The sequence below is a fragment of the Daucus carota genome, chromosome 6, assembly GCF_001625215.2.
Source record: "Daucus carota subsp. sativus chromosome 6, DH1 v3.0, whole genome shotgun sequence".
Lineage (NCBI taxonomy): Eukaryota > Viridiplantae > Streptophyta > Magnoliopsida > Apiales > Apiaceae > Daucus > Daucus carota.
Genome location: NC_030386.2, coordinates 15,966,069 through 15,986,886, shown reverse-complemented (window position 1 = coordinate 15,986,886; position 20,818 = coordinate 15,966,069). Strand labels below are relative to the sequence as shown.

The following is a 20,818-nucleotide window of genomic DNA, read 5'->3' as shown; positions in this document are numbered from 1 at the left end:
TCTTATGTGTCGGATGTTAAGATTTGTTTGTCATCGATGTTTTGGGGGGCTATTCTTAAAATCCCACCCTCCACACTCACTATTCACACTAAGAGAGGTCCTAAAGATTTTCAAGGGTTTACTCATAAAGATCAGTTAAAGGTTCTCACGGGTCTTGATGATGTTTCTGAGAATGCATTTCCGTCTACTACTCAATTGATTCCTCTGGCTCATGCTTTATTTAAGTTGTCAATTGAAAATGTTAGTCCTAGGCTTGGAACTCGTTCGAATTTGTCTTCACAAGATGTTGTTGTGGTCTCTATGATTATGGCTGGTAGGAAATTTGATTTGCCTGATTTAATCTTGAAAAATATGTTGGATTCTGTTGAGGGTAAGTCATCTGGTGGTTTACCATATGGGTTGTTGTTGACTCGGGTATTTGAGTGGTTTGGGGTCTCGTTTGTTGATGAAGAGACTGTCACTGCCAAGGAGTTTCTTGATGTTAAGTTTTTGGCTCAGTCCAATTTGAAACTGGACAAAGATGGGAACTTAGTTGCTGTTGAAGTTCTTCCACCTACACCTCCTGCACAGTCTGTTAATGTTGTTGATCTGGGAATCTCTGCTCAAGAGATTCATGACTATATGGAAGAGCTTCGTTCCAATCACAAGCAGCTGGTAGATGGTCAGAAGCAACTATCTGAGCAGATGGAAGAGTTGTCTAACCAGTATCAATTCTGGAAAGATATTGTTTTTGGGGGAAAAACTGGGAACTCTCCTGAAAAATGCAGCTCAGGGAGTATTGCTTATGAGCTTCGCAAACAGATGTTCAGTTCTGGTGGCTCTTCGGATATGAAATTTGTGTTCACTTCAGAAGATGATGCAACGGATAGTCCAAGGCCAAGATCAGCAATGGATGCACTCAAGGAGACTGCTGGGAAGGTTACTTTGGATGCTGCTGGGAATGTGAATGTTGCGGAGGCTCTAGCTACTGTGGCTGCGAAGGAGAAGCTTGAGAAGGACACTGCTGGAACTTAGTTTTCTCACCTTTTTAATGATTAAGGGGGAGGAAATTAGGAAATTAATAAGACTTTACTTAAGTTTGTTTAATCTGCTTAAGTACAATTGGCCCTAAGTTTAAGACTAAGTTGGTTTGTGTTGGTTTTTGAATTTGTTGGTCTCAGGTGGTTTATCCTGAGTTAAGTTGTTTAAGTTGTTTTTGTTTGGATAATATCTTTGGATACCAGGTGGTTTATCCTGGTTAGGATTATTTGAACTTATTATCTATGTTATGCAAGTTGCTTTGGTTAATTGTTTTCTGTGTTAAATATTGCATATCTGTGAATATCTGATAATTAGATATATCTGCTAGATTTTATTCTGTGATATGTGTGAAAGTTTAGTGATATTAGATTGCTATATTTAGGGGGAGTTTATTACTTTTCCTAATATAGTGTACGTAATCATCAAAAAGGGGGAGATTGATACTCTCAAGGTTTTGATGATGACACCAACAGCAAGCTAATAACATGAAACTGATATGTGTAAGCATGCTATCAAAGGTTGTTTATGTGAACTAACAGTGTTTCAGGATGTTAGCATGATTAAAGCTGTCAGCAAGCTTACAGGGATATTTACAAGCTATCAGCAGGCTAACAGCGTGAACAGAGAAACAAACGGATAAAGATCAAAGTCTATTTTCATGGAGATTTAATAGGAAACGACTTTGTAAGGATTCTAATATTTGTATATATCTTATATAAATATTAGAGCTCAGTTTTATAAAAAGTTTTCATTCAAAAACGTTTTCCTAACTAATAGGAGATTTTATCTCGAATTGATCTTATCTAAAACTCCTATCTAGTTTAAATCTGTTGGACTTTATTTAAATATCTTACTGAGATCATTTCAAACGTATTTTATCTTTTACTCAGTAAACTTATGTCATCCAAACGTTCATTATTCAAATCAAATTTAAACGTGAGGTTGTTACCAAGATCGTTGGGAAATTTGTTGGATTATGACCGTTAGTATGATGTATAAATACTTGAGTGTGATTTCGTGTTGAAGAAAAAGGAGAACACACCAAGCTTTCTGAAATACAACTCTTTACATTGCTAAATCTTTACTTGAGCTCTAGTGCTTATATTTGATTATATATCTATATTGAGAGTTCATAGTTTCAGTTGTATTACTCTTATTCAGTGTATTGTTCAAGGTGTAATGTTTTGTTGCTGTGTATCCAGCTCGTGAAACAAGGGAACAAGGGAACTAGTTAGCTAGGAGAATATACTTGGGAAGTATAGGTCTTGGTAGGCTTTTGGTTCGTGGTTCAGGGGTTTCAGCAGGCTGATAACAGGAACAAGGGAGAAAGGGAGTTATATTATTGAATCATTGTAATTGTTAACATTATTGATTAATAATATAATCTCTTACCAGTTGGTAGGGGACCAGGACGTAGACCATTGGGGTTAGAGGTCGAACCTGGCTAAAATTCTTGGTGTTGCTAGCATACTGCTTTATATTCTCTGCATTGCATTTATCTTATTAGCAGGCTAACTGTTTACTCTGAAACTTAACAGCAGGCTGTCATTGACAGATTATTTATTCGGTAACTTATAAAAATCGAGTATATTAGCCATAACACCTATTCACCCCCCCTCTAGGTGTGTAATTTCATTAATGGCGATAGGGATTGAGATGCACTTAACTAACATTTTGTTTTGCAGAAGTGAGGTTTCTACTCTGAAGCAGAAGTCTTGGCAGTAGCGGGAGGTGCACTTAAAACGAGTGTGATGCAAGATTCAAGATGAACTTGATGTGAAAATCTTTTAACTAGGGAAATAAATGTTTGCTGAACAATAGAAACATTATTATGTGATTGTTATTGTTTGATATGATTATGTCAAACTTGCACTTATACCAATAGATGTGAAATAGGTTTGCTGCTGTGATTCATTTTGCTGGCCTTAAAGCTGTTGGTGAGAGTGTTGCTCATCCATTTCAGTATTTTTCCAATAATTTGATTGGATCAATTACTTTGTATCAAACAATGGCCAAGTATAACTGTAAGAAGGCTTGTCATTTCTCCACTTGAATATGTTTCTTATCTGTTTTAGTAAACTATCATAGGATAATCTCGATGGCCTGATATTCTCCAATTTTACAACTGAAGTTACAAATGAAGATGATTTCTGTTCCAGAAGAGTTGGGTCATTATTGATATGTGACTTATTATGTATAAGTCACGAATATGCTAATTGAAAATTTTGTTCTTTCTTAACTCAAAAGGGTGTATTAGCAAAAACAAAAAAGAGCTCTCAGATTAGGATTTTAAAGGAGGTGAGAATGTTCATGGTTGATGTCATAATATCTTCCTATTGTAGTCTGCGGTTATAATCCATTCAAAATATTCTTTTGTAGGCTTAAAGCGTCGAGGTCGCAGCACGGCTTTGGATGCTTATCTGCATCAGAGGCTAATAAACCTGCAAGGCAATGGTAATAGACAGTCTACTTCTCAGCGTTCATAATTAACTTTGTTGTACAAATGATGATTCTTTTGTGGTTGATTTAGAAATTTAAAAAACGGTAACGTTGTCGGAATCAACCTGAAAATTGTGGGTGATTTCTGCACTTCATCCACCAGGTGTGTACATAATTCCATTTTTTATTAGTTTTTGAATCATTTTTATTAGTATATACTTTTTTCTCTTTTAGTTTTAGTTGATTGTTAATTGCAATTGTAAGTTTTTTGTTACCAATCCTTTCTTGCCTAGCATTAAAAAATTGCAGATTGGAATTAACTGCCTATAGGTGGCTGAAATTAAAAAAAAAAAGATGCCTTCATATTCAGGATAAAATATGCAAAGGAGGGGACATGGGTCTGTATTCCAAACAGAGGTCAGGCCAACTGCTGAAAGTCCAACTGCGGTTTCAGGTTATTTCATCTATATTCTAATGGTCAAATTAGACTATAGTTGCACTATCTAAGCGTTACCAATCGTTGATTTACCATATTCAGATGTTACTCGGCTACCCACTCCATCAACATCTACTTATTTGTCGCACCCATCTCCACATTATGCATCGTTAAGATTAGGGTTTAGGGTTTTAAGATTAGCAGGTTAGTTAAATGAAATATGAGACATGTGCGGTGGCTGCGTTTTAATATCGTAAAGCTAATAAATTTGTCTAAATTTAGTCATATATAGGTCAAGTTAACAAACACCCGACGTCTTCACTTTTTACCTCACCGTCTGCGAGGAGTTTTCATCATATAAATTTAACAGGCACTACAACAAAACAGGCTTTTTACGACGGAATTTTTACACCAGTTCCGTCGTTAATACATGCAATTACGACGGATAATTTCCGTCGTTTTTATAGCCGTCTAAAGTTCATTTTTTGTCACATGCATAAATTTCGTCATAAGTTACAATTTTCGTCATAAGTAAATGTCAGTGGGCTCCACAAACTTACGACGGAAAAACGTCGTACTTTAGTGGTGGGTCCTACATGTGGATTTCTTTTTGTTAACTTACGACAGACGGTGTTCGTCGTAAATGGGCACCTTACGACGGAATGTCCGTCGTAATTTAGCGTGGGCCCTACATTGAGAAATTTTTGCCTTAACTTACGACGAAACTGTTTTGTCGTAAATAATTTATCTTGCAACGAATTAACTGTCGTAAATAGTTGCGGGCCCCATCCCTAAGATTTTCTACCACACTATGCGACAGATGTTTTTCGTCATTATTTTGTTATATTGTGACGGAAAAACTGTCGTAAGTTTGGAATCCCTGTTTCTTATTACTGTTATTTTCACTAGTTTCTCGCCATTTTTTTGGCATCCAAAAAGACACACACACAGATATATATATATATATATATATATATATATATATATATATATATATATATATATATATATATAACCTGCCCAAACATGCAATCAAACTTCTAAATATATGAAAAACGTAGATAAAATACATAATCACAAACACGCAACCGGATATGATCCCAGAAAATACTGAAAACAATTGTCTGATACATGAAATGCCCAAAATATAACCATTTGTTACAAAAGTTTGTTCATGCCAAAGTTTGTCCACATCATCATACAAAAGCTGCATTGTTGCTTAAAATTACATAATAAAGACTTCAACCCTTAATCACAGGACCACCTTTAGATCTAAAATTAGGTGGTGGGCGGAGTTCACCATCTTCAGAGTCAGTACTAGAGTCCCCCCCCCCTCACGACAGCCCGTGTCAGTGTTGCCACCATCCTCCTCCACAATGCCCTTCCCCTGAAAATTTACATAACAGTCTAAGTATTATTCTTTCAAGTTGATAGCTTTAATACAACTATACTACAATAAAATAATGCACCGGCCTAGACAACACTTAATAAAACTATACTACATTACTGTGTTACATTAGTTTGTAGTACTCATCTTAGAAAACAGCTGTTTGTTTTCCAGAGATTTAGCGTTTTATATAGCCATCAACCAATTTCAGTCCAACTAAAGAAACAAAATGTAAAGTACAATTATAACAAACAAAATAAGTAAAGAAACTACATCCACAAAAAAGAGCATTTAATCCTTAGCTTGTATTGTATGAGTTTAAAACATTACCTTATAAAATCTGCTATGAGGTAAAGACTACTAAGCAAAAACCAATAATACAAATTCAATTTAATTAATTCTATATAAGAAATAGTATGTGTGTGTGTGTGTGTGTGTGTGTGTGTGTGTGTGTGTATAGGCTTGTGCTCAAATGAGAACTTTTCAAAAAATGAGAACTGAGATTTAATATAAACCATTCATTTTTCTAAGAGCAAAGTTAATCCTGGCCGCTCAATTATATGGATTAACTTATACTTTTTTCGGACACTTTCTCGTTGTGATTACTTCCGATGCTATCCCTCCCCCCTCTCTCTCTCTCTCTGTCTGTCTCTCTCTCTCTCTCTCTTTTGGTGTTTTCTCTCTCTAATTTTGTCGCTCTCACTCTCTCGCGCGGTGTTTTCTCTCCGCAGCTCTCTTTCTCTCTCTTGCTCGGTCCTGCATCTCTCTATATCGCTCACTGCTATGTAGCTCCATATGTATGTCTTAATTGAATTTGGTGATTGAATTATTCGAGTATTATGAACAATCTCTTTCTATCGAGTATTGAGTAGTTTCCTTCAATAGAATCGATATTATATTTTTCGGTATGATTGCTCAAGATATTTTAATAATCAGTGACAATCAAGGTATTTTTGAATATATTGAATGTTCAGTTTTGTGTATATAAAAGTCTGATTCTATTTGTTGAGCTTTTTATGATTTTTGTTTTTGTGAGATTCTGAATATTAATTCTGCTGATTGTGTTGTTAATTTTATTTTTTGTTATTTTGTTTATGATTTTTTTTGTGTTGTATCTATTTTTAACTGTTCTTTGTGATGTTAGTTTTATTAATTTTGTTGTTTTGTTGAGTTTTGTTGTTATTGTTGTTTATGTCTGTGAATAGATGAGCATGTTATATTAGTTTTTTGTGCAATAGAGCTTGTTATAGTGCTCTGTTTTTCTGTTTGTTCTTTTAATGTCTAATTGTGATAATTCGTGTAGGTGTTGGTAGTGTAGATTCAACACGTGTTAAGCGATATGTTGATGATACTACATCTGTTTGTGGTAAGGGTTCTGGTAGTGCATCGGGTGTGGAAAGCAATGACTCTGTTTCAAATCTTAGTATAACTCTAGGAGGTAGTAGGTATTATTTGCCAAAGTGTCGTGATAATAGTTGTAGAACATTTGTTGATCAGTTGTTTGACTCTTTGGTAGCTGGTGTGAGTTTCTAGCAGCCGGTACTTCATGTCCTGTTTCAATATTTGGAAATATAACATTTCCGTGAATCTCTGTGTTCTTGGGTTTCAATCTTTTGCCTTCTTTGGTTCAATCTATCTGTATTCATTCAAGTGAGATGTAAGGATTGCATTTGAGTATTTCACCCTTAATCGTTCAATTTGTGCTCTCTGTCCCGTCCGAATCAACAAAAAAATAGAAAAAATGTTAAAATAGTTGCGTAAATTGTTTGATAATATAATGTGAAAACGCCTTTAAGTTTCAAGTACCTTCTCTGCTTTAAATCCAGTATTCGAGGTATTCCGTCCACCCATATAAGTCTCCATATGTCTCAAAACAAATATCCCACAGTCTTCATAATTCCTTAAAGTTTGTCACTTTAAGGAATTTTTTATTAAGTGCTCTGTGTATACTTTTAAGTGCTTTGTGCATATTTTATTCTTAAGTGTTTTTTATACTTCTAAGTGATATTTGTGTATACGTAAGTGCTTTGTGTATACTAGTAAGTGCTTTGTGCATTTAATAAAGGCTTCAATTCTACATAACAACAGAATAAATGCTTTGTGTACTTATTTAGGACTTTATGTCTTTTCGGTGGCCTTTGCCTTCGGTGGTGGTGATTCAGAGAACAAGGTTAATATCTTAATGCAAGATCCCGTTGAATGAAATGAGTTTGGTGAGCTCTGTGAGGTTAAACCTAGAGATTTTAGGCTGCCTGAAGATTTTGATGTTACCGTTTCCTTTACTAACATCACACAAGTATGTTCTTTTCATTCTCACTAGATATGCCGATGTTTATAAATTTATTTATTTAGGGTGATCTGGATTGATGTTTTTGTTCAGGGAAGCATGGCAACTATCTTATTCGATTCCAAAGCAATTAAGATCTTTATGGTGACGAATGGAGCTGGGCAACTTGAGATGGCATGTCCGTACTTGGCACATGAACATGGCCAAGGACAACAAGGCCGTGGTGGCGTTCAATAGGGCCAAGGACAACAAGGCCACGGAGGCTCATAGGAGCAGGAGCAAGAAATTAATCACCTGCCAGAGAGGATTATCAAATTGATGGGAGTGATGAAGATTAAGTTGAAATACTTTATTCTTTTTCTCAGTTTTTTTATTGAAGACTCTGTAATATCATTAAGAAATTATAGTGTGGTTTTTAAGACTCTGTAAAGATAATATATTGATGATAATGTCAAGATTTAGTCATCGTTTTCAGTTCAGCAGATATTTTTTATTTTAGTGATTTGTGTATATTTTTAGTGTTTTGTGTGTATATATTTTGGTGCTTTGTATATATATATAGTGCTTTGTATTTTATTTTTTAGCTTATGTAAATTTGGTGATTTAATTACATGTTTTGGGGCTTTGAATACATATTTTTTAGGTGTTATACATGTCTATGTGCATGTTAATTTTTGAATCGTTATGTTCTTTTATTTTGAATTATTTGGTGTATATATGTTATGTGTATGGTGATATTTAAGTTCTTTCTTTTCTATTTAGTTTTCCAATTACTTATGTATTTGTGAATTGTTACTTATTGAATGTAAAAGAGGAGTAAAAAACACTAGTAATGACTGAAATTCTACATGCATAATACAATAAGTTCCTTAAAACACTAGTAATGACTGAAATTCAAATGTCGAATACAAGTGATATATGTTTTTATGACAAATAGAATTCTATACATTAAACTTTCTAGCAGCCGGTACTTCATCATGCTTCTTCATGTTCTGTTTCAATGTCTGAAAATATAACATTTCTATGAATCTCTGTGTTCTTGGGTTTCTTTGAACTTGATGCAAGTACAATGGACATGAGTGTCTTGTTTGCAATCTTTTTGTAGAAGCCTTTTGCCCGCTTTGGTTCAATCTCTTTGTATTCATTCAAGTGAGGTGTAAGAATTGCATTTGAGTATTTCACCCTTAATCATTGAAGTTGTGCTCTCTATCCCATCTGAATCAACAAAAAATACAGAAAAGGTTAAAATAGTTGCAGGTATTCCAAGTATTTAATATTTATTTATTAAGTGCTCTGTGTGTAATTTTAAGTGCTTTGTGCATATTTTATAAATCAATGTATATTTTTTTACCTCTAAGTGTTTTTTTATGTATACTTAAGTGCTTTGTGTATGCCAATAAGTGCTTTGTGCATATTTTTAATTATATTGATGGATAAAATAGTTCAAGAGCTTGCAATCAAGAGAATAACTTATTTCTTAGAGGTAACTTATGTATTTATACAACTACATACATGGTGTTCACTTAAAACCTATATCCAGCAACATAATTCTATAATGTATATATGATTTGTGTTTGATATCACCACAAAATGCCAAAAGTACAATATAGGCACAAAACAGTGAATTGGTTTCTTACCTGCCATATGCAAATTTATACAGGAAAGACCTTGCTTCCCTTTCACTAAGTGAAACCTATCAACCATGGTAAGAGGCACTCAATCAGTCTAGAGGCATTATACACAAGCTCCGATACATAAGTTCTCATGATACTAAAATGCAGCCGTGCAAGTGGAAGAACTATAAATGCAACAGATGAACTAGTCCTAAGAAACATAAACAATATTACACACATGCTCTATACATAAGTGCTCTGATACTTAATGTTTTGGGTAAGTAAGATTATGAATCAAAAACGCTCACCTGAGCTTTTTAATACTTCTAATTAAACATCTTAACTTGTGAAAATCACTTTTCTTCTCTTTTAAATATGGATATATCAGAAAAATCTTCGTATAACGGTATCATTCTAGCTGTTTCAGCTATATCACTTACTTCTTTTCCAATTGACCTATGCCAAAGCAATATTTCATCCAGATTGGAATTTACAGTATAGCAGTTTGGCAACATTATAAAGAGGTGATTGCCTCAGAATCTAAAGAACTTTTGTGCTCAGATTGATAAAATATACACCTCAAATCACCCTCAACCACATGTCTACTTTTGCAATTTGATAAAATATAAACCTCAAATCAAATACAAACACCGGAAGCAAATAAACATACTGCTGCCTATCACAAAACCTCTGAGCACTAAACTTAAAATACATAATTAGTGCTTAGCACATCTTAAGCTGATTAAATCATGAACAAAATCCTAAGCAAATTTTTTAATTAAACACGTATACAAGTTGCTTCCAATACAGTTAAAACCAAAAATTAACACAAACTTATTGATTTGCAAGTGATTTAGTGATAATCACTTTACAAAAACTAACTAAAAACACATGCATACAATATATACGACTCATATACCAATTTTTTAGTGCTCGAGATATGTTTTTTTTTTAATCTTTTGCTTTGCCTTCTACTGGATCCTGATACAAGAAAATATATCACTTAAAATCACGCACATGTAGCACATAACAACAGATTAGATACCTTGAGTATTTAATATTTATTTATTAAATATTAAGTGCTCTGTGTGTAATTTTAAGTGCTTTGTGCATATTTTATAAATCAGTGTATTTTTTATACCTCTAAGTGTTTTTTTATGTATAATTAAGTGCTTTGTGTATGCTAATAAGTGCTTTGTGCATATTTCTAATTATATTGGTGGATAAAACAGTTCAAAGAGCTTGCAATCAAGAGAACAACTGATTTCTTAGAGGTAACTTATGTATTTATACAACTACATACATGGTGTTCACTTAAAACCTATATCTAGCAACAGAATTATATAATGTATATCTGATTTGTGTTTGATCTGTCCACAAAATGCCAAAAGTACAATATAGGCACAAATCAGTGAATAGGTTTCTTACCTTTCATATGCATATTACACAGGAAAGACCTTGCTTCCCCTTCACTTGGTGAAACCTATCAACCATGGTAAGAAGCACTCAATTAATCCAGAGGCATTATACACAGGCTCTGATACATAAGTTCTCAGGATACTAAAATGCACCTGTGCAAGTGGAAAAACTATAAATGCAACAGATGAACTAGTCCTAAGAAACATAAACAATATTACACACACGCTCTATACATAAGTGCTCTGATACTTAAAGTTTTGAGTAAGTAAGGTTATGAAACAAAAACGCTCACCTGAGCTTTTTGATACTTCAACTTAAACAACTTAACTTGTGAAAATCACTTTTCTTCTTTTTGAATGTCGATATATCTCTCAGGGGCTGGAAACATATATATCCTACCATTTCAGATCGCACTCCCCCTCAACCACATTTCCACTTTTTCAATTTGACAAAAAAACACCTCAAATCAAATGCAAACACAGGAAGCCAATAAACATACTGTTGCCTATCACAAATCCTCTGAGCACTAAACTACAAATACATAATTACTGCTCTGCACATCTTAAACTGATTAAATCATGAACAAAACCCTAAGCAAATTTTTTAATTAAACACGTATACAAGTTACTTTCATCACAGTTAAAATCAAAAATTAATACAAACTTATTGATTTGCAAGTGATTTAGTGATATGCACTTCACAAAAACTAACTAAAAACACATGCATACGATATATACAACTCACATACCGGTTTTTTAGTGCTCGAGTTTCGTCCAAGCACGAAATCTGCAGAAAAACAAAGTGTCTAACATCAGTGATTCGTAATGATGAATCCATTTACATAACTACTCAAATTTAAAGTGATTCGTTAGAGTAGTGAAAGGAACAATGTGTACGAACAGTCGAACACTTACAAGAACAAATTGAGCAGCGTTGAGGAGCGTTCAACAGCAAAACACGGCGATTGAGCAGCGTAGTTGAGAGATTTTTGTGATTTGGGGGTGATTTGCTAGTGAGAGTTTGAGTGGGTAATGGTGTATGGTTACGTTTGATACTGATTTTAATTTTTAAAAACCGCCGATGTCCAGGATGTTTATGTTATTGGGCCTTGTCCTAATTTTAAGCCCAGTATCTATTTTTGTTTTAAGCCTAGTATCTAGTTCTCACCACTTAAAGTTCTCATTAGAGTAGCCCTCTATATATATATATATATATATATATATATATATATATATATATATATATATTATCATTATTGCATACGCAAAAGACGAGACATAAGGCCTTCTTTCTATTTCAATTATATTATAAAGTGATAATAATAATTCACACACATATCAGAATCTGTAAACTATTTATGCTAATCATCCATTTTTAACCTTTTTATGCGAAACTTTTGGAACTTACAATCTAATACTCAAGAGCAGAAGCTTCAATTCTTTGTCCATCTATACTCCATGTCCTTTTTTTTTATTTATATATAATCATGGTCCAGTCATGAAAAGTTAATCAACGTTAGTACTCGTTTACCTAGGAAAACTGGCCATACCGAGTATACTGTAGTACAACTGGCCATACCGAGTATACTGTAGAGGTAGCATTGCTGTACGGGGGAAATCCATCAGTTGCAAGGCCAAGTCTGACATTACGAATTTCAGCTGAAAATTCAGGATAGTTCCTATCAAAGTCCTTCCATTCTTCCCCATCTGCAGGATGAGTAAGAACCCCATCAGTCACAATTCTGTTCTTGTGATACTTCATATGCATAGCCGTGCGAGTAGACATGTACAAACGCTGCAACCGAGGAGTAATCTTGAAATGTCTCAAGACCTTTCTTAGAATGGTGTTATTCCCAGCATTTGTTGCAACTTTGTATCGGCTTAATTTACAATACTTGCAATGTTGTAGATCTTTATCATCACCGTAGAATAACATACAATCATTCTCGCATGCATGTATTTTTTGATATCCCAAACTCAGCTTCTTAACCATCTTCTTGACAGCATAATAATTGAATGAAAGCTTATGTTGATCTGGAAACACATCTCCAAGTAAAAGGAGAAGCTCATCAAAGGCTTTGTCACTACATTTGTTGCGATTCTTCCAATGCAGTAACTTCGTTACAAACTTCAATTGAGAGTATTTGACATTTCCCGGGTATATTGGCTCACCGACTATATTCACATTTTTTAAGAAATTGGATGCTTGCTCATTCGGGTCTTCGTGGTTACTTTTTTCTTCATTAAAAGCCTCCTTACCAAATGCATCGATAAACATTTCATATTCATCATATACATCTTCACGATCATCCATTTGTTCATTTCTTGAACCACTAGCTTCTCCATGATAGTGCCAATTAGTATAACTTTCTAAAAAACCGGTTGCAATTAAATGAAACTCAACATCGGGAATGAGCTGGAATAATTGATTCCTACATATATTGCAAGGACAATTGATTAAAAGATTCTGATCATTTGGTGTTCTTGAATTACTTCGCGCAAATGCCAAAAAATATTTAACCCCCTCATTATATTCATCCGTAAAACCATAACCACCGGGTTTCATACGTCGAGTAATCCAACTACGATCATTAGACATCTACAAAAAATAAATAATAAAATTACAATTTTAAATATGGACACAAACATTCATATAAAAAATTGAGCAAATATATCAATTTAACTAAAATATAGATGATGATAATTACATAATTAAAATAGAGAAGATCTAAATACATACTTACATTGATGATTGATGCAAGTGATGATCTGATTTTTGTTATGATTTTTGTGAGCACATATTTTTTTTCCTGGAGTTAGAAGCAGAGAATGAGAGAAGCAGTATGCTGGTTGCATTAGTTCAACCAACTTACGACGGAATGCCAACTTCCTTCATAAGTTCATTTAAAAGATATATTATTTTACCGCTCATCATAAATGCAGGAAGGTGTCAATTAAAGTTGGTAGGTGAACTTACGACGGAATACTTACGACGGAATTCAAAAACATATTATTTTCATTTTTTTCCGTTCCGGAAATAGATATATTTCTCTGAAAAATTGAACTTGCGACGGAATACTTACGATGAAAATAAAAACATTTTATTTCCCTTTTTTCCCCGTTCTGAAATGCATACATTTATCCATATTATTTAACTTACAACGGAATACTTACGACGGAATTCAAAACATTTTATTTTTCATTCCGGAAATACATATATTTCTCTGAAAAATTGAACTTGCGACGGAATATTTACGACGGAAATAAAATCATTTTATTTTCCCGTTCTGAAATGCATACATTTATCTATATAATTTAACTTACGACGGAATTCAAAACATTATATTTTCCATTTATTTTTCATTCCGGAAATACATATATCTCTCTGAAAAATTGAACTTGCGACGGAATATTTACGACGGAAATAAAAGCATTTTATTTTCCTTTTTTTCCCGTTCTGAAATGCATACATTTATCTATATAATGTAACTTATGACGGAATACTTACGACGGAATTCAAAACATTTTTATTTTTTATTTATTTTTCATTCCGAAAATACATATATCTCTCTGAAAAATTTAACTTGCGACGGAATATTTACGACGGAACGCGGGAAGAATTTAGTTGGGTGCGCCAAAAAATGACCATAACTTACGACGGACATAGCTTTTCCGTCGTAAGTTCTGCGCGGAACAAAAACCGTTGTAAATAATCCGTCGTAAAAGCCCCTGTTTGTTGTAGTGAGGTATGGTCTTAATATTAGTCTGTCAGACAGAGATCTTACCGCATAAGAAAACCGTGGCTACACAGAGCGAGCATCATCTCTTTGGCAACGCAAATTCCATGAATATTCTACCAATGCTCAGACTAGAAACATGCCAAGCGCAGGTACAAAAGCAAACTAATCATTAGTAATATATATATCATACAGTTTGGAATATATTCTATAATTAATGTACAAAACACTATGCTGGGTCAAATGGCAGGTTTTTTAGAGCTCCAGTTAATAAGTCTGAAACGTGGCAGCAATGGATTCAACTTCGAACTGATGCTCTAGACCCCAAGATGTCTGGATAGGCCAAAGGACCATAATGGAAGTGAAGGTATCATCTAAGGACCAGCTCTATAGTTGTATACTACATACCAGTATGAGAGTTATACGGAAGGCAGTACCCACGAAACTTGGTTGTTATGTAGAAAGAAGCTACTCATATACTTCATTAAGATTTCCAATAATGTGATCATAATTAGCCATGTCTGAGTATGACTTGGTGCAGATGTTTGATAGTGTTTTAGTTTGAAAGTTAAAATTAGTGTCTTTTTACTTTAAAAGTCTAAAACTATTTATTTATGTAAGTACGTATTGTACTCATTAAAACTTAATAATATGGTATGTTGAAATATTTAAAACATCCATAATTGCAATTTTAATAATTTAATTTGATCCATGTCATTTATAAATAATATAAATTTATCATCAAACATAATAAAAAAAATTATAATTGATTAAAAAAAATTGTAATTTTTAACAATTTTTTTTAATATACATATAGGGTTTTGGTGTATAGCAATTTCCTATTTTCGGATTTTAAAATCTTATAACTTGACCCACTTTCAGTCATTAAATTATAAATAACATAATGTTAAAATAATTTATTAATTCAAATGATGAACTTGCATTCAATTTTATTGAAAAATGATAAAATTACAACTTTTTTTCTTATATTATATTCATACAATTCAATAAATAAATTTTATGAAAGTAAAATTATGCATTTGATGCAATACATGTTATTATTCAAAAGCAAAATATAATTTATAATAATAGAAATATTTTTTCATGCTAATTTTAATTTTATCATGTTTTAGTTATAATAAATAATTATATTAGTATATGAATTTAATCTTAAATGCGTTATCACTAAAAATACGTAACAATCTGCAATGACCGCTTATACACTGTTTATTAATAAAAGGGAAAATAGATTTTTTTTGTTACGGAACTTATTATGTTTTTAGAAACTTGCCACTCAACTAAGTTTTTTTTCCTTTTAGCCACTGATGTTAGGTTTGGATTTGTTTTTAGTCACTAACTTAGGTTCGGATATGATTATTAGCATTGTGTGAAGCACGAACAAGTTGACCTCATTTGCTGCCTTTCGCGATTTGTATGAGGAGCTCATCTTTGGATTCTCAACTTTCCTTTCTCAGTTTTAGTTTCTGTTATTAATCATTACGCAGTGAATATTCGTTGGTCTTTGTCTAAGAATTTTTATTATTATTAAGAAGTTTGATTTGGGTGGAGTATTCAGAATTTACAGTGTTTGAAACGCGAACTCATTGAATTCACCCTTTTTTTGTGCTAGCTTTTTTTGATGAGTTCCTCAAAAGATTTAGATCACAATCTAAAGACACGAGTATGGTATGTATGTTTCGTAAAATTGTGTAATTCTCGAGTTAGAAATGGGGACACGGAACAATATGCAACGAAAAAATGATTATCCGATGTGTACAGATAAATTATCAATTAAAAGAATATGAAAACAACATACATTACCCGTGTGCGAAGCACGGGCCAGATATAGTAGTTCATTTGTAAAGTATATAAGTCTAAGTTGTCAAAGGACGAGAATGTTAAAGCGACCCTTATAAGACCTAATCTACTACTCATCAATTCATTACTGTCTCATTTCACATTTTTGTGTCATAAATCTCACTAAAACCCTCAAACACCCGTCTTCAAACTTTCAATTAAATGGCAATGTTTCATATAAAAAAAAATGAAATATAACCTACACATATTTTATAGAAGATTGAAGAACTTAAAATATAAAAAATGGTTTCTTAAATTAAGAATTAAGAATGGTTCGTCTGTGTAAACCTATATTTCATGTGTCCTTCTAGCCCTCTAATATTCTGAAGTGCTTCCTTCTTACTTATTCACCACCTCTTTCAGAAACAGCAACAGGAGGAGCACGAGCAAGAACAGAAAAGACGAATCTGGACTTGGATGTGCTCCAATAAAGCCCAATGATATCCCCCTTCTTCAGTCTCCTCTCTTTCACAAACTCTTTTCTCCATGCTCCACTAACTACATAACTCTTGCTGGAACTCTGTTTCTTCAACTTCAATTCATACTCTCTCTCTCTTTCGTAATCCCAAACTTTAACCGCAACTCCTTCATCACTCACTACTTTCTCAATCTCATCCACTTTCCCAGCTTCTTCCCAGACCTTGATGATATGATTCTGCACCATATCTTTGCATAGCGTGAGTCTGTAGAGACGATCACAATCACTATGCTTCAGCGTTTTCTTGATTTTCCATGGATCATTGCCCTCACTTCCATCGATCCAAAGTTTTAGTTTCGTCGACACTCCGAGAAATCTCTCTCTGGCCTCTTCTTCATGAGTGTAAGAACGAAAACCGCTAATGTTCTTAGCGATTCTTATGTTGAGTGCAGAATCAAAAGTACTGTTCTCGGGTTTCTCGAAAACAGCAGCATCACAATTAGTGTAACAAGATGGAGTACTTAACCTTAAGCTGCCCGCATCAAGATCTTCCAGCCTCCTCTTTCTTGATTCTTCTGGAATCTCGTTGGGACTCTTCATCGTATCAATCTTCATGTTCATCGTCGACCTCAAGTTTTCTGATTGAAGAATTTTTGTAAGTAAGGCCTCTTGGAAATATTTGAGAATTGCAGGTATGATGTACGTGGGCTAGCTATTTATAGGTGTGTTCTATTTGATTAGTAGCTAGGTATATATTTCATTGTGTTTAGGAAAATATGTACGTAATTGGAAAATAAATTCCATAGGATTTAGGATTCATGTAATTATGGTAACCAAAATATTCAGGCAAAGATTTGTTGCATCCGAGTTCATATATAGGTCACTTGATTTGATTTTTGTGTTGAGTTTAACCGGAAATATAATTCTAACAGTAATTGTTTGGTGACTATTGTATTTATGAAAAAAAGGTTAAATAAAAGTATATTTTTATATTTACAGAAAAAAGAATTTAAAAATAAGCAACATATATAATTATGTATTTTTACATCTTAAATAGGTGTTTTAAATCAAAATAACTACTAATTTGTATGGGTATTGAAATACTATTTTTTTTTCTTATTTGTTTCTTCTTAGTTTATGAAGTAGTTGCATTTTCATTTATCCCATTCTTTTTAATATTTTAATGACCTAAAGCAAGCATATTTACTAATAAAAGTAAAATATGAAGAAAATGATAAGAGATTTATATTAGGATAAGTTTTATTTTCTTTGTTTAACTCTACCTCTTAGGGCCACGTCGAATTAGGCGGTGATTATTCACGAATAACCTTCTTTCGTTTCAAGAAAAACAACAAATCATTTTTTTCCACGTAAATCAAACCTTTCCGATAAAAATTTTAAAATTTTCTTTTTATTTAAAGTAGCTACCTCTGTTTTCTCTGAGAGGTTTCAATCGATTTTACCAAACTTTTTTATTTATTTGATTTGATTTTTTCAATAATCTTTCTCTTCGGAGAAGGATTTTTATCCTTTTAATTAGGTTTGATTTATTTTTCTAGATACAAATCATCGGAACTTCCGGTTTATTTTTTTCTTCGATTCAACCGCAGCTTATCAGATTCAAAAGTTAATTACATGTCTTGTTGCTTCGACTATCAAAACTAAGTTATTTTTTTTATTTGTTTTCGATTTGCTTTTATTTAGGTTTTAGGCTTGTATTTTCAGGTTGTTTTCTCTCCTCAGTGAGAGGTTTGTTTTCACATCCTGATTGCAAGCAGTGGTCTTGGTTTGATGATAAAATTTTGTATGAAATCACAGTTCTGGTCGATGCATGAAGTGGGTACTTATATTCGTATATACATTATCTTTAATTATCGTTTAACTGTCTCTTCATGAGAACATGTGATGACAATTTACTATATGTTCAACTCAATCATTGACAATTTACTATATGTTCGACTCAATTTCCATCGATCCAAAGTTTTAGTTTCGTTGAAACTCCGAGAAATCTCTCTTCTGCCTCTACTTCACGAGTGTAAGAACGAAAACCGCTAATGTTCTTAGCAATTCTCATGTTGAGTGCAGAATCACAAGTACTGTTCTCGGGTTTCTCGAAAACAGCAGCATCACAATTAGTGTAACAAGAAGGAGTACTTAACCTTAAGCTACCCGCATCAAGATCTTCCAGCTTCCGCTTTCCTGAATTTTCTGGAATCTCGCTAGGACTCTTCATGATATCAATCTTCACGCTCATCGTCGACCTCAAGTTTTTGGATTGAAGAATATTTGTAAGTAAGGCCTTTTGGAAATATTTGAGAATTGCAGATTTGCAGGTATGATGTACGTGGGCTAGCTATTTATAGGTGTGTTCTATTTGATTAGTAGCTAGGTATTTCATTGTGTTTAGGAAAATACGTACGTATTTGGAAAATAAATTCCATAGGATTTAGGATTCATGTAATTATGGTAACTAAATATTCAGGCAAAGATTTGTTGCATCCCGAGTTCATATATAACGGTCACTTGGTTTTTCTGTTGAGTTTAAGCGAAAATGTAATTGTGACAGTAATTATTTGGTGACTATTATATATTTATATTTAATAAAAAAAGTTTCAATAAAAGTTTATTTTTATATTTACAGAAAAAAGTATTTAAAAGTAAGCTACTATATAATTATGCATTTTTACATCTTAAATAGGTGTTTTAAATCAAAATAACTACTAATTTGGAATGGGATATTGAAATACTTTTTTTTTTCTTATTTATTTCTTCTTAGTTTATGAAGTTGTTGGATTTTTACTTATCCAATTTTTTTTAATATTTTATTGACCAAAAGTAAGCATATTTACTTATAATAAAAGTAAAATATGAAGAAAACGGTAAGAAATTTATTAGGATAGATTGTATTTTCTTTATTTAACTCTCTACCTCACAGGGACACGTTAAATTAGGTTCACGAATAACGATAACCTCTTTTCGTTTTAGGAAAAACATCAAATCATTTTTCCATGTAGACCAAACCTTTTAGAGAAAAATTCTAAAATTCTCTTTTTCCTTAAAGTAGCTGCCTCTATCTGAGAGACTTTCATCGATTTTCACCAGTAAAATTTCCGGTTTATTTTTTTATCTATTCAAGCAGAGCTTATCAAATTCAAAACTTAATCGTCTGTCTTGTAAATTCGACTATCAAATCTAAGTTTTTTATTTTCATTTGTTTTTAGTTTGCTTTTATTTTGGTTTTAGTCTTGTATTTTCATGTTGTATTCTCTCTCCGATAAGAGGTTCTGGTCGAGTCATGAAGTGGGTAATTGTATTTGTATATACATTATCTTGAAAATATCGTTTAATTGTCTCTTCATAAGAACAGGCGATTATAATTTATTGGTTGTTCGACTCGATCATCGGTGTAGATGTCGTATGTTTTTTTATTATTAGACGCACCTTTGTTTAAAAAAAACTAATTTTTCCAAAAAATAAAGTATTTTATTTGGAGAAAATTTCTTTACCCTAGATCTATTTTATTTTTCAGGCAACAAACTGAGCCATCAGATTCGGGAAAACATCCGAATGATAAAAGATAATTAATTTTTAGAAACTTTTCTTAATATTTTTAAAAAAATCGGAAAAACACCCTAACGAGAAAAGGTAAATAATTTTAAGAAAATTTTCCTTTATATTGGAAACAAAGTCAGTCTTCTTAACAATAGCATAGTTGAGTACGATTGGATAGGGTTTATTCTCACAAGACACCCAAGGTTGGACTCTGCTGGCTCATCTCGAGACGTTGTAGAACACATACTCATTTGTAAAAAAAAACTATAGCATAGTTGGGCCCAACCCAGAAAAATATGAAAGGACGAGAATGTTGAAGCCACCCTTGTAAGACCTAATATTCGAATACTCATCAATTCATTACTGCCCTCATTTTGCATTTTGGTGTCATAAATCTCACTAAAACCCTTAAACACCCTTCTTTAAACTCCCTTATTTTCAATTAAATGACAATGTCAGCGATTAGAGCAGCGGCGGCGGGAAGAATGACGTCACAAGGAGGACTGAGAGGGATACTCTATTTAATTATATCATTGGGGTTGCCATTTGCTCTGCCCCAAGTTAATCAAGCCAATAAGGAGCCTCCTCCTGATCATTCCCCTAATCTTTTTTTTTTCAGGTTTCTGCATCTCTCTCCCCCTCTACATATGTAGG

General features: G+C 33.0%; 2 protein-coding genes and 1 long non-coding RNA gene across 3 annotated transcripts; all 3 read right to left on the bottom strand.

Moving 5' to 3' along the window:
- Positions 1-8,553: 8,553 nt before the first annotated feature.
- Positions 8,554-10,165, bottom strand: LOC135147111 (uncharacterized). The gene is made up of 3 exons (XR_010284603.1): positions 10,102-10,165; positions 9,207-9,262; positions 8,554-8,784 (listed from the first exon to the last, which is right to left on the bottom strand). It is a non-coding gene; the product is annotated as an uncharacterized LOC135147111 (long non-coding RNA).
- Positions 10,166-12,131: 1,966 nt separating this feature from the next.
- LOC135147224 (uncharacterized) lies at positions 12,132-13,199 on the bottom strand. The gene has a single exon (XM_064080094.1). It carries the CDS (start codon positions 13,197-13,199, stop codon positions 12,132-12,134), a length of 1,068 nt encoding a protein of 355 aa, XP_063936164.1.
- Positions 13,200-16,537: 3,338 nt separating this feature from the next.
- Positions 16,538-17,233, bottom strand: LOC108225944 (B3 domain-containing protein At2g33720). The gene has a single exon (XM_017400894.1). It carries the CDS (start codon positions 17,231-17,233, stop codon positions 16,538-16,540), a length of 696 nt encoding a protein of 231 aa, XP_017256383.1.
- Between the last annotated feature and the right edge of the window lie 3,585 nt (positions 17,234-20,818).

Excerpts from the sequence above, each read along its gene's own strand:
- LOC108225944 (XM_017400894.1), bottom strand. The coding sequence starts at position 17,233 with ATGAACATGAAGATTGATACGATGAAGAGTCCCAACGAGATTCCAGAA.
- LOC135147224 (XM_064080094.1), bottom strand. The coding sequence starts at position 13,199 with ATGTCTAATGATCGTAGTTGGATTACTCGACGTATGAAACCCGGTGGT.